General features: G+C 45.8%; 1 protein-coding gene across 5 annotated transcripts in view; it reads right to left on the bottom strand.

Moving 5' to 3' along the window:
• The window catches only part of AFAP1L1 (actin filament associated protein 1 like 1), a 69,979-nt gene that overhangs the window by 14,463 nt on the left and 30,589 nt on the right, over window positions 1–24,927 (bottom strand). For all 5 annotated transcript variants that reach the window (XM_078362588.1, XM_035288220.3, XM_035288203.3 and 2 more), the window contains 10 exons: window positions 21,708–21,806; window positions 20,337–20,548; window positions 18,005–18,184; window positions 15,954–16,046; window positions 12,005–12,098; window positions 11,615–11,767; window positions 10,003–10,214; window positions 8,228–8,373; window positions 7,515–7,587; window positions 5,277–5,388 (listed from right to left, as the gene is read on the bottom strand). In XM_078362588.1, coding sequence (XP_078218714.1) covers window positions 5,277–5,388; window positions 7,515–7,587; window positions 8,228–8,373; window positions 10,003–10,214; window positions 11,615–11,767; window positions 12,005–12,098; window positions 15,954–16,046; window positions 18,005–18,184; window positions 20,337–20,548; window positions 21,708–21,806 — 1,374 coding nt within the window. The remainder of the gene's footprint in view (window positions 1–5,276; window positions 5,389–7,514; window positions 7,588–8,227; window positions 8,374–10,002; window positions 10,215–11,614; window positions 11,768–12,004; window positions 12,099–15,953; window positions 16,047–18,004; window positions 18,185–20,336; window positions 20,549–21,707; window positions 21,807–24,927) is intronic.

Raw genomic sequence — 24,927 nt, 5'->3', positions numbered from 1 at the left:
TCTCTTCTGCCTTCTAGATTTTCTCCTTGATGTGTCTTTTGTAGATCTCCTTACCTTTATCCTACTTGGACTTCACTGAGCTTTGTGGATGTACAGATTAATGTTTTTCAATAAATTTGGCAAGTTTCAGCCATTATTTGAATATTTTTAATGCTCATCTCTCTCTCTTCTCTCCTTCTAGTACTCCCTATACATGTATGTTTGTTCACTTAACTGTGCTCCACAGTGCTCTGAGGTGCTGTCATTTTTCTTCATTTTTTTTTCCTCTCTGTTCTTTCGTTTGCATAATCTCTGTTTTTCTATTATCAAGTTCACTGATTCTTTCTTCTCCAGGTCAAATTTACTATTGTGCCCCCTGAGTGAGTTTTTTGTTTCAGTTATTGTACTTTTCAGCCTCATGATTTTCATTTGGTTCTTCTTTTTACAATTTCTATCTCTTTATTGGTAGCCTCTATCAATACATTATCAATAATATATTTCATAGAACTATACTGTATAGTATAATATAATATAGGATAGCATATAGTTATATTCCATATAACTACAGTGTAATTCTATATACCTATACTATAGTGTATAGTATAGTGTAGTATAGTACTCAGTGTAGTCTATTTCTTTCTGCAGTATGAAGCCAATTTCTCTGGAACAACAAGAAATACATTTCTATTGTTTATATGTTATCTAGTTTATGGGATCTTGTTATAGCGGGAGAAATGGGCTATTGTCAATATAATATATTGATAGAGACTACCAATAATATAGGCTATCTGTTAATACACTGTCATCTTCCTGTAATAACTGTACTACACAGTACTACACTATAATAACTATCTGTTAATACACTGTCGTCTTCCATTCCTTTTATTTCTTTAAGCATGGTTTCCTTAAGTTCTTTAAATATGTTTATAACGGCTGCTTTAAAATCTTTGTTAAATTCTACATTTGGGCCCTCTTTGGGGTAGTTTCTGTTGCTTGCTTTTTTTTTCCTTCTGTATGGGTTACATTTTCCTGCTTCTTTGCATGTCTCATAATTTTTTGTTGAAAACTGGTCATTTTAGAGACTATCTTGTAGTATCTTCTGATACACATCCCCCCAATCAGGTTGTTGGGTTGTTATTTTCTTATTTGTTTAGTGACTTGTCTGAACTATTTTAGTGTAGTCTATTTCCTCTTGCAGTATGAAGCCACTGATGTTGCTCCTCAGAGGCTACGGCCTTGGCATGTGTACAGTCACTCTGGGATGACAATGTATTAGCAGGGATTTCTCTGACTCTTTCCATAATTTCCTGTTAAGCAGTCTGCCTCTGTTGCTATTAGACCCAGCTGTTAGGCTCTACTAATTGTCAGGTGTTTGCTCTATTGTTTTTGACAATGCATCAATTACTCCACAGTCTGATCCAATGAAATTCAGCCCCTTTATAGGGGAGTTTTAGAGATTTAAATCTTTGAGATTTGTTCTAATCCCAGGAGGGCTCTTTTTATTAAAAAACATTAAAAAAAAAATTTTTTTTTGAGACAGGGTCTCACTCTGTCACCCAGGCTGGAGTGCAGTGGCATGATCGTGGCTCACTGCAACTTCTGCCTCTTGGGTTCAAGTGATTGTTGTGCCTCAGCCTCCTAAGTAGCTGGTATTACAGGTGCCTGCCACCATGCCTGGCCAATTTTTGTATTTTAAATAGAGACAGAGTTTTCCCATGTTGGCTAGGCTGGTGTTGAATTCCTGGCCTGAAGTGATCAATCTGCCTCAGCCTTCCAAAGTGTTGGGATTACAGGCGTGAGCCATCATGCCTGGCTAAGGGCATTTTTTAGCTCTTTCTGTGGTGCTCTCTGATAAACTAGCTGCCCTATGGTTTAGTTTTTTGTTCTCATGGAGCTACCAGCCTCATCCTATTTACCACCAAATCTCCATTGTTTTTGAGAGCACCCTTTGGTTTAAACTTTCCCACACTCTGTTCCAACTAAAGTCAGTTCTTTTGAGGAAGAGCTCTGGAGTTCTCTGTTCTTAGGGCCTGCCTTTCCCTACTGGCCAAAATCTCTAAGTCACTGCTCTGGATCCAGGGGTGGGAACAGTGGCCTGTGCTGTAGTTTGAATGTTTTTCCCCTCCAAAACTCATGTTGAAATTTAACTGCAATTGTAACAGTATGAAAAGGTAGGACTTTGAGAGGTGATTTAGGTCATGAGGGCTTTGCCTTCATGGGTGGTATTAACCCCCTTTTGCCTCTTTGCCCTTCCGTTTTCTGCCAGGTGATGATCCAGCAAGAAGGCCCTTGCTAGATGTCAATACCTTGATCTTGGGTTTTCCAGTCTCCAGACTGGGAGCTAGTAATTTCCATTCATTATAAATTACCCAGTCTCTGGTATTCTGTTATAGCAGCATAAAACAGATTAAGACAGCCTGTTTCTCTTGCAGTGACATTCCTGGTATGAGCAGGGTACTGGGTGGGGGCAGTAACCTCTGGTCTTCTCTGCTTGCCTCTCCCAGCATGGAACCTCTGGCCTATAAGTAAGCTAGGATGAGGGCAATCATGGCCCCAGTATTCTTGGCTTACCCTATCTGGGGCAAAGCCTTTGCTCTATACTCTGGGTAGAGGAAGGGAACTTCCTACCTGTTGGCTGCAATCACCTGAAATTTATCCTCTGCAGCATGGAGCTGAGTATGAGAAGAAATACTGGTAGCCTGCCCTTTCTGGGGAGATACTATAGCTCTTGACTGGCAGCTGCAGGAAGAGGGAGCCCTGTTTTCTTGTTCAGACCTGCCTGGAGTGGAGATTATTTCAAACTGAGTTGAGGAGTAAAGGGGTAGGTTGTGGCTCAAATGCTACAAACTCTCACTGTTCTTACTGAGATTTAGCAAATTTTCTAGAATAAATGTTTCTTCATTTGCTCTTAGGAAAATTTCCAACCTTTAGATAATTGTTTCATAAATTTCACCAGCTACAACTGTTTTACTAGGGAGTGGGTCTATGCAGCTTCTCACATCACCATTTTTCTCAGCAATCTACTTGATCTCCATGATTCTTGCTTCTTGATATTCATGCCCTTTTGTAGTCCCCTCCCACACTAAACAATGCTGACCTGTGCAACCATTAGGACACTGCAGAATTAGGACGTTGCAGAGTGTAACTTCTAACCGTAGGTCATAAAAGACCTTGCAGCATCAGTCTTGCTGTTCCCTCTTGGGTTGCTTTCTCTGGGGGAAGCCAGCTGTCACATAACAAGGACAAGCAACTCTATGAAGAGATTCCCATGGCAAAGAACCGAGGCCTCCTTCCAACAACCAGCACAAACTTGCTAGGCATTCAGTGAGCCATCTCAGAAGTGGATCCTTCAGTCGGTCAAGCCTTTAGATGACTTCAGATGACCAGCCAACATATTGAGATCTCATGAGACCCCAAGCCAGAACTACCTATCCAAGCCATTTGGGATTCCTGCCCCACAGAAACCATGTGACATAACACATGTTCATCATTTAGAAGAGCTAAATTTTGGGTAATTTATTATGTAGCAATAGGCAATTAATACATGATCATGGACAAGATTCTTTGGCTGTAGACTAGATGTTTACATCCCCCAAAATTCATATGTTGAAACCTAATCCTGTATTGATAGCACTTGGATGTGGGGCCTCTGGTAGGTGATTAGGCCATGAGGGTAGAGCTCTCATGGGTGGGACGAGTGCCCTTAGGAAAGAGACCCCAGGGAGCAAAAACATGGCCATCACCAGGAAACAGGCCCTCACCAGACACCAGATCTGCTGCCACCTTGATCTTAGACTTCCCAGCCTCCAGAACAATGAGAAATACATTTCTGTTGTTTATAAGTTACCCAGCTTATGGAATTTTGTAATAGCAGGAGGAATGGATTAATATATCTTTCCTTTCATTTTCTTCAGTTTCTTCATCTAAAAAACAACCTTGTTGGAATTCATCAGTAGTTTTTCACTGTAGTTTCCCAGTGATGGCTAACAGGAAAAGTGGAGGCCCAGTGGGCCTCAATCAGAGTAGCTCCACTTTTATTTTTCTTTTATAAACTGGGCTTTCATATAAGATTTGATTTGAAGAAAGGGTCTGCTTTTTTATGTGTGTGTGTTAGTTTTTTGTTGTTGTCATTGACATTGAGTGATTTCTTTAATCTTACATGCTTTTTTTTCAGTGTAGATTTCCATTTTAAAATGGTCGTTTCACAAGGCCCTGTATTTCCAGTAACTCTGACAGTAGAGTGCAAAGTTACACAACAACCTTCTGATTGCTCAGAGAGGAAACTCAGGCCCGGAGAGGGGAAAGAACTTTTCCCAAAGTTGCACAGTAATTCAGTGGTCAAGGGAGGAATGAGGAGTGGAATACACATTTCCTGATCCCCAGAAGGGATGATCTATACAAATGAAATGGAGCTATAATATAGAAAAGTATTTTTAAAAATAGGTATTAACAAAGTAAGTTTTCAAAAAGCACAGAACAGGACTTGACTCTGTTGAGATGCAGGGGGAAGAAATGTAAAGGAACAAAGAAAAAGCTCTTGGAACATGCTGTCCCACAGGAAGCTGGCTTGTTCATGAAGATAAATCACAGGAGCACAGATTACTGTTGGAAGTAAAACAGAATTTACAACAGAGTTGCCTGGCATACTTAGTCATTATGGTGCAGTGTGGCAATCAGGCAATTCACTGAGCCCCTGTGGGGTGCTAGCAGAGCTAGGGTGGGATACCATGGCAAGCTCTGGCTTTCATGGCAGCTGGCTCCAGGGTGTTTGGATGGATTCAGTTCTCTTTCATTACCCCAGATCAGAAATCACAAATTGTTAGCCTCCGAAACAGATACAACTTGTCAACAATCTCTCTCTCTCTCCTTTCTATTTGGCCTCATTCAGTGCTAAATTAAAAAAAAATAGTTGCTGATATTAAAAAATAAGTAAATTTCACCTAAAGTCTAGATTTCTGGCCTGTTTTAAGTAATTGGCAAATGTGGTGTTAGGGGCCTGGTACTGCTGCATGGGGATTGTCTTCTGGAGCTGTGCAACAGCCTCCCCTATAGTTGGGACCTGAGCACTCCAGTTTCCTACAGTTCCCCCCACACCGCAACTCCCTGTTGGCCTCATTTTCCCTCTGAGGCCACCTGCCGGCTGCCCTTTATCATTGTGCTTGCGATGTGATTTTTTCTTAGGGTAGCTATTTTCTTGCATTTATTTACCCACCAGAGGAACTGATTTTGATATCCCTCCTATAGACTGGTTCCTTCCCTTCCCACCTAGTCAGCAGGGAGGCTCACACACAACTCACTGGAGGCGTGGCGTTTGACTTTGACCTGTGGGTCCACGCGATGGGACTTCTCACTGCAGGAGGAGGCGTGGCGCTTCACCTGGGCCCCTGTGGGGCGCTCAGGCTCCTCATCCTGGTGGGAGATAGAGAAAGACAGTCAAGTGCAGGCAGGCACAGACTCATCACTGCAGAGTATACTGTGGTCTTTGCTCAGCATGGGCTCTTCTTGCTCTGAGATCTTGTCCTTACAGTTTTAGACTTGTGCAGCACTCAAAAATCATAAAGCAGTTTTTCTAGCAGTATATCATTTGAACCTCATACTTTTCTGCTGGGGAGCAGCAGAAGGCAACCCTAAACTATAGTATCTGCTGAGAGGAAAATTAAAAAGTCTCAAAAGACTGTGGGTGGCTATAATTGCTTTATCATAGATATTTTTGTCTTTAGAACATTTGGAAGTATCCTGATTTTCTGAATTGCTAACAGTCTTTCCTCAAGAAGAAAAGTCTTGGATGAGATCAGCCAGTGACAGGAGTGACATAATTTAATAGATCAACTATACATTTGAGCATGAAGTATGTTAAGAACACTAAAAATCCAGTCAAAGCTTAGGAAACCATGAGTTTAAAAATGATAATAAGGTAATAAATAATGATGTTGTCAACAACAGTACTATTTACTCCTCTGTATAAGACTTTCCAATGTCTAGGCACTATGCTCATTTTTTCTTTTCTTGAGTGCAGTGGTGTGATCATGGCAGCCTCAACCTTTTGGACTCAAGTGATCCTCCCACCCCAGCCTCTCAAGTAGCTAGGACAACAGGTGCACAGCACCATGCCCGGCTAATTTTTGTAGAGACAGGGTTTTGCCATGTTGGGCAGTCTGGTTTCAAACTCTTGAGCTTCAGTGATCCACCCACCTCAGCTTCCCTACGTGCTAGGATTACAGGTATGAGTCACTGCACCCAGCCTAAATGTTTGTTTTTTTTGAGACAGAGTCTCACTGTGTTGCCCAGGCTGGAGTTTGGTGGCATGATCTTGGCTCACTGCAACCTCGTCCTCCCGGGTTCAAGTGATCCTCTTGACTCAGCCTCTGGAGTAGCTGGGACCACAGGCATGCACCACCATGCCTGGCTAATTTTTGTATTTCGTTTTAGTAGAGACAAGCTCAAGGCTGGTCTTGAGCTCCTTGCCTCAAGTGATCCTCCCACCTAAGCCTCCCAAAATACTGGGATTATAGGCATGAGTTACTGAATCCAGCCCCCACCTAAACTTTTTTACTTAAAGTATTATTTAATTCTTGCAGCCATCCAAGAAGGTAGGTTTTATCATACCCTTTTGGAGTCAGCAAGTGAGGACCAGAGAAGTGAAACTCAGCCCTAGCCCTGAGACTGGGTCTCCAACCTTTATGTCCTTAAGTGCTCAGCTGTCTTGTTACTAAACTCTTCAACTGAGAAAAACCTCAAGCTGTATCCACAGGTTTATCTCACTCTGAAGAAAGACTATATGAACAGAAGGATGACTGGAGAAATTTCTAGAAAAGGGAGTCCTGGAGGTGAAAACTCAGTGTCATCCAGCACCATCCAAGGCAGAGGCCCTGTCTGCAGACACACGTGTTGTCCTAGGCAGCTTAATTGTCTCTCTCCTGCTAGCTGTAAGACCTGACCCACCCACCAGCATCTGACTAGAATGTGGCTCTCCTCTTGCTTTCTGAGGGAGGAGACAGCACAGGGCATGCTGCCAAGAGCATTCCAGGTCATGTGATGGCTACATAGGACTCACTGTAAATTAATAAGCTATCTCCCTCGTTTAGCAAGCAAAACATGGAGACTGGCCTGGGAGCTGAAGCTCCCAGATTATGAAGGTGACCATCTGAAGGCTTGCGGGTGGCCCCACAGTCAGCATGCGCCCCAGACAACACAGAATCAGTAGGATAAGTTCAAGTTCACATAGTGGTAAATAGGAGGAGGGCCCCAGCATCTTGCTCAAACTGGAAGTGATACCTCACCTTTCTGTAGTGCTTGACAGTCTACAGAAGCCCTTTCTTTCTCCCAACCTGGGGCTCTTTCCACTGCACCACCCAGCCTCCTGTGCCAGGGATTCCTCATCCTGAGCCATGCTCTATGATAAGAAGGGCTCCCCTTCTAGCTGCTGCTGCTTAAATGAAAAGGATCTCTCTGAGGCAGAAGATAAAGGGAACAGAAAGAGGGAGAGCTAATAAGTGGCCTTTGCCACATTCCTGGGCAGCCCCAAGAAACAGTACCTGCATCTTTTCGTAAGGAACATCATCATAGACTCGGGGCTCAGGCCACTGATTCTGGCAGGATCTTGCATATCTAGAAAATAAAAGGGACAATGACAATGACAGTGATGCTTTGCAGCTTACAGTACTTTCCTGTCCACACTCTCATTGATTCTGGCAGAAACTTTAAGGCAGGTTGGAAGATTGCAAACGCAAGATGACAGGCAGCATTGTGTCCTGGGCTGTGTTAGGGCGTCATAGGCAGGACCAATGTGATTCTCATTCAACGTGAAAGGCAGGTAATTCATCACCACCATTCTATGAGTCAGAAAACAGAGATCCTAGATGGCAAGCAACCAGTGCAAGCTTCCACAGCTGGTGGTGACAGAGCTGAGACTCGAATCTGGCTCTTCTAGTACCGAATGCCATATACTAGCCACGTGTCCATGATCAAGTGTGTGAAAGCTTAAAGTCCGTGGCATGAGGGCAGAGCCCAGGCCACTACTTCAAGGCTTCTCTACTTTTTCTCCTTCCATTCACAGCTTGCCTCTGACCCTGGGCCACCTCCTTCAGCCAGCTCCCCACACCCGTACTGTAAGAGGAGACACCCATTCCAACTTCCCAAGGAAGCAGAGCTTTCCTTAGCTCCTCCTTTCCCTCCCAGTGCCCAGGGCTGGACTCAGCCTCTGAGTGGGATGGAGACAGGAAAGGTCATGGGCAAGTGTGACCCTTACAGGAAGGAGTTGCGCCCAGCACTGACGATGCTAGTTAAAGTCTCCACGTCTACGTAGTCATAGTGCAGTGCCTCCGGGGTGACTCTGGAGCCCATCTCCACCAGCAGCAGCCCAAGCCAGCGACCCATGTCCTCCGAACAGCTTGCCTGAAGGACAGGAGGCAAAGGTGGAGTTCATTTTCATACAGTCAGGACTTCTGGAGATCTGTTGACTTCAGCCAAACCCAGAAATATTTGTAAGTACTGACTATGTACCTGATACTCAGGGGTCAAAGAGGAATAAGATCATAGTACACATCTAGAAATTCAGAAGCTTCCTTCTTCCATCCATTCAGGTTTCCACTCAAATATCACCTCCTCAGAGAGGCCCTCCCTGATGACCTCTCTAAGACAGAGGCCTCCCTGTCATCACTTTCCATTCTCAGAGCCTTCCCAACCATTAGGCTTTAAAACCAACATTGGGTGTTCTCTGAATTTAAAAAAAATATTCATTTTTTTTTTAGAAAAGGCCATTTCTTATATAAGTCAATCAATTTTTTCCTTATGTTATAATTGCCAAATAATTAAAGTACTGTGTATTCAAAAATCTCCAAGAAGTTGCCAGTCAACTAAACACAGACTTATGTTAATTCTCATTTAAAGAACATCTTATAAAAGCAAATTAGCACACAAATGCTAAACTTCAATAAATAAAGCACAGTTTTTGTTAGAAAGCTTCATGTATAAAAGAAATAAGAGACTTATCTCAAACTACAAAAAAATAAAAGTGAGTTAGAGAGGCAGTCTTTTTTGAAATTTAAGAACTGAGAGAGACAATGGGTCTTTGGCAGAAAACAAGACCAAGAGGTCAGGTTCTAGGACAAGACCAAGAAACCACTGGCCCTCTGTGGACCCCTGGATAAGGTGCGTGGCTGCCCTGGCCTTAGTTTCCTTATCCGTGATGGGAGGAGGTAGACTTTTGTTTTCCTCTAGTGTTAACATTTTAAATTTTAAATAGCCAAAGGGTTGCTATGTGGAAGAGAGAGTCCACGTATTCTGCATGACCTCAGAGAGGAGGGCTAGTCCATGGGTAAGAAGGAGAATGAATTGGTGAAATGCAATCATACTTCATTCACTCATTTGTTCAACAAATATTACTAGAGCCCATAGTAGTCTAGTGCTGGACATCATGCAGGGTTCTGGAAAAACAAAACTATGCAAAATAGGCCTGGTTATTGCCTCCCTGGAGCGTAAAGATTTCAACTCAGTATGGGGAAAATCTTTCTAAAATTTGAATTGCTCAATGGGAGGGGCAGTGGACTCCTCCTCCACCAGAGGAGGCTACTGCTGGAAGGTCTTAGAGGAGATTCCAAAATGTGAATGGGTTACACCGGACTAGATGCCTTTCAGGCTTGAGATTTTAAGGTGAGGGAGAAGAAACAAACCTTGGTTCTGGGGCTACCAGATTTAGTGAATAAAATACAGAATGTTTGGTTTAATTTGCATAGTAGATGAACAATGAATACTATTTTAGTATTGATAATGTCCCAATCTTGCGTGGGACATACCTATATTATTATGAAAATGTTTCAGGTAATATTCGTGGCTTACCTGAAATTTAAATTAAGTGGGTGTCCTGTATGTTGTCTCATAATCCTACTCGGGTCACCTGACAGGAATGGGGCTTGCTTTCCTTCTCCTTCAGTCCCTGGGCTGTCAGTAGCAAGGGCTCCCTCACACAAACACAACACTCAGGCCCCAGACCAAGCACCACCTGCTTCCCCCACCTCCTCTCACCTCCAAGATGGCTACCTCCTGCCGGTTGCGCAGGATCCTGAAGGCAAACGGGTGTCGGGGCCCAAAGCCCGGGGCCACCTCACAGCCTTGCAGGGCGATGGCGTTCACATGGGTTTGCAGGTCCGTGTGGTCCTTGTGGAAATACAGAGTGTTGCACTTCAGGCGGCACCAGCGTTCCTTCCAGCCCTGGTTCACCAGCACGTTCAGGTAGCCTGGAGGAGACAGTGGTGTGACATTCCCACAGCCTGCCCTGGGACAGCATGGGGATGCAAGGCGGCTGTATGTGTCTGCTGGAAAGAAGGTCTTGGGGTCCTGGTCAGCTCTTTCTCCCCCCCGTGACCGCTGGTGCTTTTCTCTGAGTTTGTTTCTTAGCTGAGAAATACAGACTGTTAATGGCATTCATACATCTCTGCACAGCCTTTGGACTATACCAAGCTTGATGAAAAGGGCAGGAACTACTGCATAGGATATACAAAAGACACAACTCTTGCTTTTCTCACCAAATCAAAACTGTTATTGAAAGATGGAAAATAATGGATGATGCTGACACCCAGTGGCAGTGTGTGGGAACAAAAACGTCTCGCTTACATAATCCTAAAATTGACCAAGGCACAGCTGCTATATAGCTAATGACCCACAGGTTTGGAATTCCCTCATAATGTTTTAGATTTAAATTTGTTTATTTTTGTGATAACAGATTCTGATTCGCTGATTACAAAATATTTCTTTGTAGCCATGTATTTCTTTATGTATTTATTTTTTGAGACTGGGTCTCCCTCTGTCACCCAGGTTGGAATATAGTGTCTCTATCATGGCTCACTGCAGCCTCGACTTCCTGGGCTCAAGTGATCCTCCCACCTCAGCCTTCCAAGAAGCTGGGGTTACAGGAATACACCACCATGCCTGGCTAATTTTTGTATTTTTGGTAGAAACAAGGTTTTATCATGTTACCTGGGCTGGACTCAAACTCCAGGGCTCAAGCGATCCTACATCCTCAGCTTCCCAAAGTGCTGGGATTACAGGGGTGAGCCACTGTGCTTGGCCCTGCCATGTACTTTTGTAATATTTTTTTCAGGGTTAGAATATTACTGCATATCCAAAATATATGATTTTTAAAAACTGGATTCCAGTACATGGAACACTACATTTATGTGAGCAAAATAATGTTTTCCCCTCAAATCACTTTTAATTCACATTGAATGCATTTATAACAAAAAGTACCTAAATATTTTTCTCCAAGAAATTTCCCTATAAGATGGGTTGTAACTTATACACCTGGCACACCCTATGCTGGGAAATAAGATACCCCTGGTCTTGTTATAGTAGAGGAAACTGGGAAACTGAGGCCCAGAGATGGGCAGTGATTTGGGCTAAGGTCACAGGGAGCATAGAAATGCAGTGGTCAGCGGGCTTTTCCTCTCACTGAGTGTCAGGGCCTCTGGGGAGGAAAGTGATGGGAAGGCCTAGAGTGGGGTTTAGCCTCCTGGTAGGCTGGGATTCTCTCCCCGGCCCTGGTGGTGAGGTGGATGAGGTGTGAGGTCTCCTGGCCTCAGCCCCAGAAGCCCGCGCCCACAGGTCCTGAACACCCTTTCTCCCTGTGCCCTGGACCCACCACAGCAGGGAACCTCCTCCTCGGCAGAGGACGTCTGCAGGTCATCGGCCAGTTGCTTCTTCTTGGAGAAGTTGATGATACGGGTGATCTTGCGGCCTGCAGCCCTGCTCATTGAGCCCTTCAGTTCTGCCAGGCTGCTCTTCTTCCCTTTGCCTGTTTGGAAAAGGGGTCAGGGCAGTAGAGGGAGCCCCAGGTCCCACCCACCCTTAGTCTTCCCCATGGCTTTTTCAGCCAGCACACAGGGATGGACCTGCAGCTCCAGGTATGGCAGGCCAGGTCACCTTACCCAGGTCTCCAGAGTGGTCAGGACCTGCTCTGCTGCTGTATGCCCATGGGCAAGGCCCCTCCCAGTTCCAGCATTCCCCAGCCTGAGCCCCCAGAGGCTCCTACCGTGATCACAGGCCTCCCGGCGGCCAAGGCTAGAACAGTTATCGCCTATGCCCACGCTGTCAGAATCTGAGGTCTGCTTCTCTTGGGACAGCCTCTGAGGAGGGACACAGACAGTCCCCCATCAGAGGGCACATTCAGAAGTACCCAAATGTCCCTTTATTGGTTCAGTCTTCCTCCAACTTCCCCAGCACATGATAACTAGCTAACAAATGTTTGTCAGCAACAATCCTGTGCCTGATACCACACAGGTATTGGGAAGATAACCATGACTTAGATATAGTTGTGTCTTTGGGCAATTCAGTCTGTTTGGCGAGGGAGGCAATTAATTATAACACTTTGAGATGAATGTCTTTGGAATTTGGACTGTATTTGGCAGGTGACAGGGAGCTGGGAAAATAAGTGGAACACTAATGTAATCCAAATTGGTTTAGGAAGTTACTTCTAGTGGCATTGTGGGGATAGACAAGAGGGGACAAGACTGGAAGCAAAGGAACCACTTAAGAGAGTGTCATCTGTATGTTTATTGCGGCACTGTTTACAATAGTAAAGACTTGGAACCAACTCAAATGCCCATCAGTGATAGACTGGATAAAGAAAATGTGGCATATACACACCATGGAATACTATGCAGCCATAAAAAGGATGAGTTCATGTCCTTTGCAGGGACATGAATAAAGCTGGAAACCATCATTCTCAACAAACTGACACAAGAACAGAAAACCAAACACTGCATGTTCTCACTCATAAGTGGGTGTTGAACAATGAGAGCATATGGACACAGGGAGGGGAACATCACACACTGGGGACTGTTGGGGGGTAAGGGGGCTAGGGGAGGCATGGCAGGGGGTGGGGGAATTGGGGAGGGCTAACATTAGGAGAAATACCTCATGTAGATGACAGGGGGATGGATGCAGCAAACCACCATGGCATGTGTACATCTATGTAATAATCCTGCATGATCTGCACATGTACCCCAGAACTTAAAGTATAATAATAATAATAATAATAATAATAATAATAATAAAAGAGAGTGTCATCCTTGTCATGATGAGACTCAGCAAGATCATGAACCAAGTGACAGTGAGGATGGAGAAAAAGAGATGAACTGGCAGACATTTTCAAAACTGTCTTGGCGGGACCTGACTGTTGTGAAAATGTCTGCCAGCTCATCTGGAGTCCATTGTGATCCTAACTTGGAGGAGAGGATGGGAAGGGAACACATACCCACACACCCACACATGACATGCCAACAATTTCACTGCCTGCCCAAATTAGTTTTACTCATTACACCAACTCTAGACCATTTATCAATTCATTCATACAAGGTCCCATGTATACTAGGTACCATGGGATGTAGAGCGGAATCAATGATGACTCTTTTACCACTTATTAGCTGTGGAAATGTGGGAAAGTCCTTCTGTCCCCTCAGGCTGGGTTTTCTCACTTGAATTCCACCCACTTCAGAGGGCTGCTGTGAGCCAGCCCAAGTGAAGGCCCACTGACTGTATCATTTCCAACACGTGTGTGGTGTGCTGCCATCTTTCTTCAAGAAGCTAAACTGTGCCAGCCACACTTGGACCAGAATTAAATGACATCCACCCTCTTAAGAAGGTAGAATTACAGAGCTCTGAGGTCCCAAAGCCTTTCCTGCCAAGATCCTCTCAAATCAGGTTCAGGGCTGCATCACCATAAGCATAGCACCAGGGGAACAGGGAGGACAGGAGAGCATGTACTTCTCTCAATTTCCAAAGGGCTTCAAACATGACACTTGTCAGAAAGGGGACAGAAGCATCAAGTATAAAGAATCACCTCTTCAGATTGTGAAACAGAAGTTATGGCTCCATGTGTTCTGCAACGGTGTAGAGATGGCAAGTTTTTCACCAAGATAGATAGCAAATACAAAGAAGTCCTGGGAGCCCTTTGGAATTAACTCGATGATGACGCTGCAATCACATGATTCCATGGAGAAACAGACCCACCAGTATCACATCCTCACCCTCACTCTCCACCCAAAATAACACCCTGAACATTCTGGTTACCCTCCCCGTGGACACTCAAGCCACAGGAAAGCTTAACTCTACAAGCTTGCCTCTTCTTCCTCTCTACACATCCTGCAGACTGCACCACAGCATGCACTGGCAAGTGTGTGCACACACACACATGCACACTGACACTGTCAACGCTGCTTTCCCTCTGGCCTCACTAATGGCAAAGGCTAAATGAGGATACGGTTGAGCTTCTCCTCCTGCAGCCTGGGCACATGAATACCCATCTTCCAATTCTGGTGACTCTGCCTGATCCCGTACTTTTGCTTCTGTTTCCTCCCCTCGGCCCACCTCTGCCTCAGTGAAATCTTGCCTGTGCTTCAAGACTCAACATAGGTGCCCATCTTCCCTCACCCTTGTCATCCCTACAGCCAGCGTGAGCCCCCATTCCACTCATTGTAGCTTTCTGGGATACTCTAATAGGCTGGTGGACTCTCCTTTCTCTCTGAACTCAACCATACTGGCTGTTTTCAGTTCCAGGCTTCTTCCTGCTCCTGCACCGTTTCCCTCTGCTTACAATGCCTTTTCCCTCCTCTTCCCTGCTAATTTTTCATCTTCATCTGAAATGTCACTTCCTCAGAGGAGCCTTCCTGGAGCTCTGAGGCAGGAGCAGGGCCCCTGACACACACTCTCAGGGTACCTGGTACTTTTCCCTCCTAGCACTCACACAGCTTGCCATTTATAAGTCTGTGTGACTATTTGATTCATGTCTGCTTCCTACTGGGCTGGAAGGGCTGTGAGGGCAGGGCTTGCATCTGTTTGTGTTTAGGCTGCATCTCAGTGGCTAGCACAGTTCCTGGAGTGCTCCAGATACTCAACGAGTACCTGTCAATCAGGTGCTCAGGATCCTGGCCTTGAGAGGTACTGTGGCATGGTCATCAAGAGCTAGAGTGTCCGGGTTCAAATCCTGGCTATGTTTCTGATTGACTGTGTGACCTTGGGCAAATCTCTGTCTCAGCTTTCTCCTCTGAAAAGGTAACTACCCAGAGAGTTGGAAATACCTGAGTTAATACACGTAAAGCATTTAGTACACTGCAGTGCATGCAGTCACAATCTATAAATACTAGCCTTGATTATATTATGTAAGGCCTGTGTCGGTGGGTCTTAAGCCTTCGCCTCTACTGTCATGCCCATTAAGGGGAGGACTTGCATCCAAGGCCCTTTGTTACCCACAATACCTGGCAATGTGCAGATACTGGGACATATTTGCCAACAGCCTGACCAACTGGCTAATGCCTGCTTCTCTCATTTTCCAAACATGAGAAGGCACACTCCTTCTCTTTCTTTCTTCTCTCTCACTCTCGCTCTCTTTCTTTTTTCTGAGACAGGGTTTCATTCTGTTGCCCAGGATGGAGTGCAGTGGTGCAATCATGGCTCACTGCAGCCACCACCTGCCAGGCTCACGCAATCCTCCTGCGTTAGCCTCCTGAGTAGTTGGGACTACAGGCACATGCCACCACATCTGGATAATTGTTTTGTAATTTTTTTGTTTTAGAGACGAGGTCTCACTGTGTTGTCCAGGCTGGTCTTGAACTCCTGGGCTCAAGTGATATGCCCGCCTTGGCCTCCCAAAGTGCCGGGATTATACACCCTCCTTTTCTAATTGACAGATTTCAACTTATTTGTCATGGCACAATTGAAATGTGACCTCTGGGATACTCTAATATCCTGGCAGGGTGAGTCACTTCTTCTCTGGCTTGTACTGCATCTTGGGCATGGGCACTCATTTGTTCATGGATTCAGGAGACATTTATTAAGTACCTACGGTTATGCCAGCTCTGTGCTGGGCACCTACAGTTTGGCAGGTACCTGGCTTTCCCCCCAGCCAGTGAGTTCCCCTGGGATTGAGCCCGTGTTAAGTGGCCACCGCCTGGCCCGGGAAGACCTAGTGGAGACAGATGTACCTTGTCCAGGTCCAGCTTGCACAGGAGGACAGGGGATCTGGGGACCTCCACTGCTTCAGCTCCCCCAACTGGCTTGCTCACCTCTCGGATGACCTGTGAAGAGGACACACAGCTGTGAACAGATGGGCAGGGAAGCTGTGGATACAAAGGAAGAATGGGGTTTATGTGGTGAAGGCCATAGAACAGAGGGTCAGGGCCACTGTGGGGAAGAGATGGGCTGACACAACCCCTGCACGTGTGTGGGGCACATCAGGGTTTGTAAAGGCTTTCTCCCATATCTATCCCCTGGCTTGAAAAGATACAAGGCTAGGGACCAAGAGGTTTATTGCTACTTAGTCGTGTGGTCTTGGAAGAGCTACTTCCCTGCTCTGGGCCTTAGTGTCCACATCTGTAACATGGGAATGATACTAGTCCTCTGCTTTCCTCCTTGGGTTGCCTGAAGACAGTGGGACCATGGATGTGAAGAGTGATGGGAGCCATAACGCCTCACAAGGGTGAGGGACCATGTGTACCTTTATAGCAACCTATAGGGCGGCTGGAGTTATCACCTCCATCTCCTAAAGGCATCCACTCGCTCGACAAAGCCACACAGCAATAAGCATGAGATCAGGAAATAATCACAGCCACCATTTGTTGCTCACCTATCTGGTGGCTTTTTGTGGATTATCTTGTTTTATCCCCTAGCAGCCTTGTGAGCTCCGAGTTACAGCTTAGGATGATGAGCCTTGTAGAGGGGAAGCCACCTGTTAGGGGGCAGCAGAGCCAGGAACTAAATGCAGGCAGTACGGCTGCCCACTGTTAACCTCTAGGCTAACGGCCACCCAGGATCGATGTCAAGGCAGGTCTCTTTTAACTCCAGTCTAGGGCTCCGTGTGCCGACCCAAACAGCCCCTGTAGTGTACAGGCTCCCCCAGCAGGCAGGTTCTCTCCCTTCCTTCCCTCCTGAGACAAAGGGGTAATAAGAAACACCAAATGTTCCATCAGAAGGGCCGGTTATCACAGGAAGGAAGGGGCTGGGTGGGGAGGGAGGTGTTTGGTTTCATTGTTCCAGCAGGAAGATCAGAGGAAGAGAGGAGGTGTCAGAGTGAAGTAGAGGCAGTGCAGGGATAAGGGAATGTGGGTAGGCATCGCCGTCATCTGACAGTAATTACTGACAGTTACTACACACTCACTGCCTGGCAAGCACTATGCCAAGTGCTCTCCAGAATCCTTCCAAGGACCATTTCACAGATGAAAAAAACAGGCACAGAGAGGCAAAGTCATTTGCAGAAGGTCACACAATCAGTAAGTGCCACTTAGGCTTGGGGCTTGAACTCAAGTGTGGCTGCTACAAAGTCCCTCCTCCCATGTCATCACTATGGCATCCTGCCTATGGCCTTTGGAGTAGATTTACTTCTTAGCTTCAAATCCTCGCTCCAACCACTTTGGTTGTGTGACCTTTGGCAAATCACATAAGTTCTCAAAGCTGTGTCTTAGTTTCCTCATCTGTGAAATGGGAACAATAATATTTTGTCCCATTTTGAAGCATAAACGAGGTCATGCACGTAAAGTTCTTGGCACAATGCATGGCACAAAGTAAGTGCTCATCACGTGGTAACTTTCATTGTTCCATGTAGCTGCAGAGGCAGAAGCTGGCCCATGGGTGGTCATTACAAGATGTACATTTCAGGCAAGGAAGGATTTCTCTTTGTTGTTGTTTTAAGAATTCGCTTGTCTAATGATGCAATCAGCTTCTTTTGTAGATACTAAGTTCCCAGTTCCACAAGTTCCCCGTTCCCAGTTCTACACAAGTGCAGGCTGAACAAGCCCACAGTAAGGATTTGGAAAGGGAATTCAAATAACTAAAAGGAACACAGGTCTCCGGCATGAAGTTTGCCTCTTGGAGATATCCGAGGCCCATTTCCACACATGAGCCCTATCCACGCACACGGCACTTGGGCTCAGGTACTGAGCAAGAGTTCTTCCAGGGACAGGAGCCAGCTCTACTGAGGGCTGGCTTGGGTAAGAGAGAAAGGGTGGGAAGGCGGGAAGGTTGAGTGCAGGCCACACACCTTTAGCCACTCCTCGGCCTGCTCTCGGCTCTGCAGTGCCAGCACCAAGACCTCGGTAGCCCCCTGGGTGAAACGCAGCTCATGCCTCTTGTGCCGGCTGTCCTTGGGCACGTAGATGACGCTGCAGGCATCCAGAGCCAACCTTAGATGTGGCTGCCGGTCCTTGGAGCTTTTGTAACACTGGACAGGGAGAGAAAGGCATCAGGATCTTCTGAAGTAGAGGGTAGAGGAGGGAGACATCCTCACACAAAGGCTCCGAGGAAGCCCGACCTCCCTTTAGAGACCTCCAACACCCAGCTGGGCCATGGGTACTGTGTGAGGACAGCTGAAGGGTCCAGGCCATTCATCCTGGAAGAGAAGCTTGGTGGGAAGAGGCATCTTTGGGTAATCTTCAGTCACAACTACCTATTTGGGAAGAGGCAGACTGTAGCACAATCCTAGGAAGACCAGGCTAGCCTAAAGAACTAGAGAAGAAATGGGCTGGCTTGGGAGGAAGCCAGTTAAAAATCTACCTGGCAGGAACTTGGGAGACAGAATTCTAGCAGAGATGGAGGATTGGCCTTGGGAAGTCAATAGTTTATGAATAATGATTCTTACTTCCCCATTTTTTTGTAATGAGGCCAGCATTACCTTCATACCAGAACCTGTTATGAAAAAAGAAAATTATAGGCTAATTTCTCTCATAACACACTTGCAAAAGCCCTGAACAAAATACTAGCAAATGGATTCCAGACGTATATGAAAAGCAGCAACATCAAGGAACAGTTTTGTCTACAAACAACCCACAGCAAACGTCATTCTTAATTGTAAATTATTGTTATTATTATTTTTAGAGACTGGGTCTTGCTTTATCACCCAGGCTGGGGTGCAGTGGTGTGATCACAGCTCACTGCAGCCTCAAACTCCTGGGCTCGAGCAATCTTCCTGCCTCAGACTCCTGAGTAGCTGGGACTATAGGTGGATACCACCATGTCTTGCTAACTAAAAAATTTTTTTTGTAGAGATGGAGTCTTGCTTTGTTGCCCAGGCTAGTTTTGAACTCCTAGCTTCAAGTGATCCTCCTGCCTCAGCCTCCCAAAGTGCTGGGATTACAGGCATGAGCCACCATAACCAGCCTTAATAGTAACTTCCCTTTTGAACTCTAGACTGAGACAAGGATGTCTGCTCTCCCACTTGTTTGCATTATGCTGGAGGTCCTAGCCACTGTAATATGTCGAGAAGAATACAGAAGTCGTAGGAATGGAAAGAGGTTTGTCATGTCTCTTGCACTAGTGCTGTCCTGGAGTGAGAAAAGGCCATGTTTGAGAAGCATATGTGTTGAGCAAGGCTTGGGGAGAGGAGTTACTCTCTTTCTGAAATTATGTTCATTTTCTTACTTTGCAATTAAAGGAGCTTTTCCTTGTATGACATGATAAGCTGAGACATGGTAAATATAAAAAACCCTTTTTTTAAAAAAGCAAGTAATAGAACGATGAGTGTTGTAGGGGATTCCTTTTACAAAAGACAGATGTATGGAAATGAGGGTGGAAATGTGTACACTTAATAGTGGTCATCTCTTGGTCAATGACATTATTGACCTTTGGTCAGTAGTTTTTTTAATCACTTTTCATTTGTTTTTCTGTAGTTTTATACATAAGCACATTTACTTGCATAATGAAAAACAACACAGATTTAATAATAATTTTTTTTTGACAAAACAAAAACATGGTAAAGCCTATATCAGGTCTTTTTTTGTTTTTGAGACAGAGTCTCATTCTGTTGCCCAGGCTGGAGTGTAGTAGCACCATCTCGGCTCATGCAACCTTGGCCTTCCCGGTTCAAAAGATTCTCCTGCCTCAGCCTCCCAAGTAGCTATGACTATAGGTGCGCACTACCATGCCCGGCTAATTTTTTGTATTTTTAGTAGAGATGGGGTTTCACCATGTTGCCCAGGCTGGTCTCCAACTTTTGACCTCAAATCATCCACCTGCTTTGGCCTCCAAAAGTGTTGGGATTACAGGCATGTACTACTGTGCCCAGCCCAGGTCTTTATTTAAATTGGAGAGACAGAGGGAGGAGATAGAGAGGGAGGGAGACAGAGACAGAGAGAGAGAGAGAGAGAGAGAGAGAGAGAGAGAGAGAGAGAGAGAGAAAGAGAGAGAGAGACTGTGTGTTTAAATTCTGCTCCAGTGGGGAAAGTCCCGTTCTCTTAGGAGCATGGCGGCTTTGAGCTTCTGTACACAAAGTCCAGCCTGTCATGCCCAAGGCAGACACATCCACATGTATATAGAGACCTATCCGTATGCAAGTCCATGTGAAGCCAAGAGGCACACGGTTGCTGCTGACCACTCACCAGGAGCTGGTCCTCCCTGATGACCGTCAGTTGCTTGGCCCACTGCCCGAAACGCTTTTTCCGCAGCAGGAAGGCACATATCCTGCATTCCTTCACCAGGTGCATGGAGGCCTCCTCTGAGGGCCACTGGTGTCGGGGCTGTGGGCTCTTCCCTTCCTCCTCCTCTTCATCGTAGGACTCATAGGAGCTGCTCATTGCGTCAGAGTCATTGTCTACAGGCATCATGGGAAAGTTTCGTCACCGTACCATCCCGGGGAAGCACTTTCTCACCCCTCTGAAGCCATCCCTGTGCTGGGACCTGGGGCCAGGAAGGTGTGGCCATAAGGCATGACACTGATAACTAAGACCCCTACTTTTTTTTTTTTTTAGATGGAGTCTTGCTCTGTCACCAGGCTGGAGTGCAGTGGTGTGATCTTGGCTCACTGTAACCTCTGCCTCCCAAGTTCAAGTGATTCTTCTGACTCAGCCTCCCAAGTAGCTGGGATACAGGTACCCACCACCACACCTGGCTAATTTTTTGTATTGTTAGTAGAGACAGGGTTTTACTATGTTGGCCAGACTGGTCTTGAACTCCTGACCTCAGGTGATCCACCCGCCTTGGCCTACCAAAGTGCTGGGATTACAGGTGTGAGCCACTGCACCTGGCTGGCCCCTACTTTTGCACTGTTTTGTGCTGATTTATCCCTTGCTTTGCGACTTGGTTACTTCCCTTCTGAGAGCTTCAGTGTCCTCATCAGTTAAGTGGCCAGAATAATTGTTTATTTATTTATTTATTTATTTTTAATTGCATTTTAGGTTTTGGGGTACATGTGCAGAACATGCAAGACAGTTGCATAGGTACACACATGGCAGTGTGTATCGCTGCCTTCCTCCCCTTCACCCACATTTGGCATTTCTCCCCAGGCTATCCCTCCCAGAATAATTGATAGTCCTACTTCAGCTGGCTACTTGAAGACCAGTGCATGGGCAGCATTTAGCCAACTGTTTGGCACCCAATAAATGCTCAGTACATTTCTGCTCTTGTCATTACCCCTTCATCTTGACATCTCTTGTCTCTGGTTATTCTCACAACAACCCAGCAAATCTCCATTTTATAGATCAGGAAACTTGAGACAGTGAAAAGAAATTACTCACCTAAGATCAGTTACTAAGAGTCAGGGAAAGGGTTACATCCAGCCCTCCTGACTCCCGTTCCAGTAGTCTTTCCACTGAGTGCTGGGGTCACCCAAAACAAGGGTTTTTGGGCCTCTCTGGAGACCATGGCCTGGGTGAGAGGCTGGTGGGCACATGCATGCTAAGAGCCAGGGCAAGTCCTGCTCTTTGCAAGGGCAGAAGCCCTGCCCAGCATCTGGACACCCACCCGGTACTTACAGGAGCTCTTAAGCTCGCCGTTCACCCTGGTTGCTGGGTAGCTGCTGTCTGCGTCCTCATAGTAGCCATCCACAATCGAGTGGGCAGGGCTGTAGCCATCTGTGTCAGAAAGAGACTGTATTGTCAGAAAGAGATGTATTTTGGAGAAATGCAGGCAGACTCCAGAGGGGCTAGGACTAGGGAGACCCTGACACCCATGCTCCTCCTCAGGGAAGAGACAGCAGGTGTTCTGAGCAGCTCTGGCCAGGGTTTGAGGCCTCTTCTCTGCATCTCATCTGTTCTAGCTCCCCATAGTCCCTCTGCTCCTGTCACCAGAAACTGCCCTGCTGGGCTATCATATCTCCCGGCCTGTGTTCATGTTGTTGCCTGTACTCTCTTATCTTCTACTGAGGACTTCTACTCATCCGTTAAGACCCAGATCAAAGATCTTTCCTGACTTTCTCAGGCAGTGAGTGGTCAGCTCCTCCTCTGTGACCCCAGAGCATAGCGATGTACCAGCTGCCTGGGCTGAGACCTCCCTTCCTGTTCTGCCTTCTCATCTTCTTCCACCTTAGCCCTTCCTCTCACTTCCTAATACATCTGCTCCCTCTTGTTGTGAAAATCATTCACCTTCTAAGCCTCTGAGACTGCAAAGAAAGAACTGGACTAGAGGAGATAATATTGCACATAATAGTGATTGCAACAACTATGTGTGTGGATTTTCACAACTTCCCATTTGGAGCTGGGAGGTAGTATGGTGCAGTGACAGTTAGTGGGATGTCTCAAGCTGTATTTTGTGTCAGAATCACCTGGGACTTGTTTGAAAATGCAGACCCCTGGGCTGTATCCCCAGAGATTCTGGTTCACTGGGGTGGGCCGGGTTGAGCAATCTGCATTAAAAATGACTAATCGGAAAATCCTAAACATATGTAAAGATAGAAACTATGCTGAACTCCAATGAGATGGAACAAATTTATTTAATAATTATTTAGAAAGGTTATTTTGATGCAGGCAGTCCCTGGAACATACTTTGAAGTTCAGATGGTTAAGAGCATGTACTTTGGTATCAATCAGAGTTGAGTTCAAATCCTATCTTTATCATTTACTGAGTGACCTCAAAAAGAAAAGTCTCTCCTCATTTCAGATTCTTGATCTGTAAAGTGACCTGAGCAATTCCCACCTTGGCTTAGTGGTACAATGCATGTTGATTCTCAGGACAGCGCCTGGCACACACAGCATGCTAAACAAATGCCAGCTGTTGTTACTGTGATTGTCTCCTTTGATTCCCACTAGGCAGGGAGGTAGATATCAGTTCCATTTTACAGACAAGAAACAAGCCACACACCGTTTGCTGGTGACAGAACCTGGATCAGAACTAAGAGTGCCTGCTCAGGGGATGGCGCATATCCCCCACTCCAGGAAGCCTTCCTTCACCCAGTCCAACTCACTCTCATAGCACATTGCTCTTCAGAACGCTGCTCTGGGCTCCTAGCCCCTCCTGCGCATCTGTTTCCTGAGGACGGCAGCACTGACATTCCCAGTGACTGGGACACACAGTTCTATCTCCCAAGTGAGGCTCGGAGCCCGCCTTTCCAGCAGGCACCCTGAGGCTTCAGACACTGGACATCTCTGGGAGGTGAACAGGGGTGTCAGGGTTAGAGGTGTGATGTGGGGAAGGGTGAGGGGGCATGGGAACACATTGCTAAGACACCTGGTAGTGCTGGACACTGTGTGAGAGGAAGGATACTCCCTGAGGGGCTTGGTGTGCTCTCCCTGGACAGGGTGCCCTGCCCTTCCTGAAGCCCTCCCTTTCCTTCTGCCCCAGGATTCCAGCTGCTTCTGGGAGGTGGCTTCTCTGCCTTGTCTGAGAGGGAGGTGAGCTCTCTTGGGAGGTAAAGGAGCCCCAACTAGCCAATAGGCTTGATCTGGGATTTGAGGCCCAGCAGTACTTTGTCCCCTGTCCTTGAGTACGTAAAATAAAGTTACATCCCAACAGCTGTTTGCGGTAACAGAACCTCAGACTATCAAGGCGGAAGAGGGCTGTGGATTACCTGGTCCAAGCACCATAGCTAAAAGGTGCAAACAGCCCAAGCTCCATCAGCTGAGGAATGGATAAGCACAAAGTTGTCTATCTGTACGGTGGACTAGTGTTCAGCCATAGAAAGGAAAGAAATTCTGAGGCATGCTACAATGTGGATGAACCTAGAAAACATGCTAAGTGAGAGAAGCCAGACACAAAAGGCCACAGATTGTATGATTCCATTTATGTGAAATGTCCAGAATAGGCAAATCCATTTGGACAGAAAGTGAATTGGTGGTTAGCAGGGGCTGGGGGTGGGATGGGGAATGGGGGTGACTGCTTAGGTTTCTCCCCATGAGGTGTCTGGGGTGATGACAACGTTTGGTGACTAGAAAATGGTGGCTGCAAACACTGTGAATGCACTAAATGCCTCTTGTTGGACAGTTTGAAATCGTGGAATAGTTAATCTTACATGTATTTTACCACAACAAAAAAATTCACCCATGGTAAAAAGCACAAACAGTAACACAAAGAGTATGAATGAAAAAATATGTTCCCTTCACCCATATTTCTATTAATTTCCCACAGGAAAATCCTGTTAATAGTGCCTTGCATATCCTCAAAAAATTGTTAAAAGGGATGCATGCGTGTGTGTATCTGTGTGTGTGTACCCTATTTTAAAAAACAAATGGAATTGTTGTATACAATATTCTGTATTTGATGTTTTCAATGACAATAATAAAACAGATCTGTCTGTGCCGATCAAGCAATTCTCCTGCCTCAGCCTCCCGAGTAGCTGGGATTACAGGCACGCACTACCACTCCCAGCTAATTTTTGTATTTTCAGTAGAGACAGGGTTTCACCATATTGTCCAGGATGGTCTCGATCTCCTGACCTCGTGATTTAGAATTGATTAGATCAATTCTAAAATGAATTCATCAGCAGAGACAGATCTATTTGATTATTTTTTGGTGGTTGGAGAACATGTCACTGTGCTGCTGAATGACAGAGTAGCATCATACAAACATTATCTTATACAAATTCAACTACTCATTCTGAGCCATCCAAACACGAGCATATAGTTTCTTATATGTAATGTTAAATCCTTTTACCCAAACAAGTGATTTCATCTGCTCTTCATTCAAAAGAACGTCCATGTGTTGCAGTGCTGGAGGAATGAAAAGATCACAGGCTCTCCTTTATGGCCAGTTAAGAGATTT

The sequence above is a fragment of the Callithrix jacchus genome, chromosome 2 (assembly GCF_049354715.1).
Source record: "Callithrix jacchus isolate 240 chromosome 2, calJac240_pri, whole genome shotgun sequence".
NCBI classification, from domain to species: Eukaryota; Metazoa; Chordata; class Mammalia; order Primates; family Cebidae; genus Callithrix; species Callithrix jacchus.
This window is presented reverse-complemented; position numbering and strand designations above follow the sequence as displayed.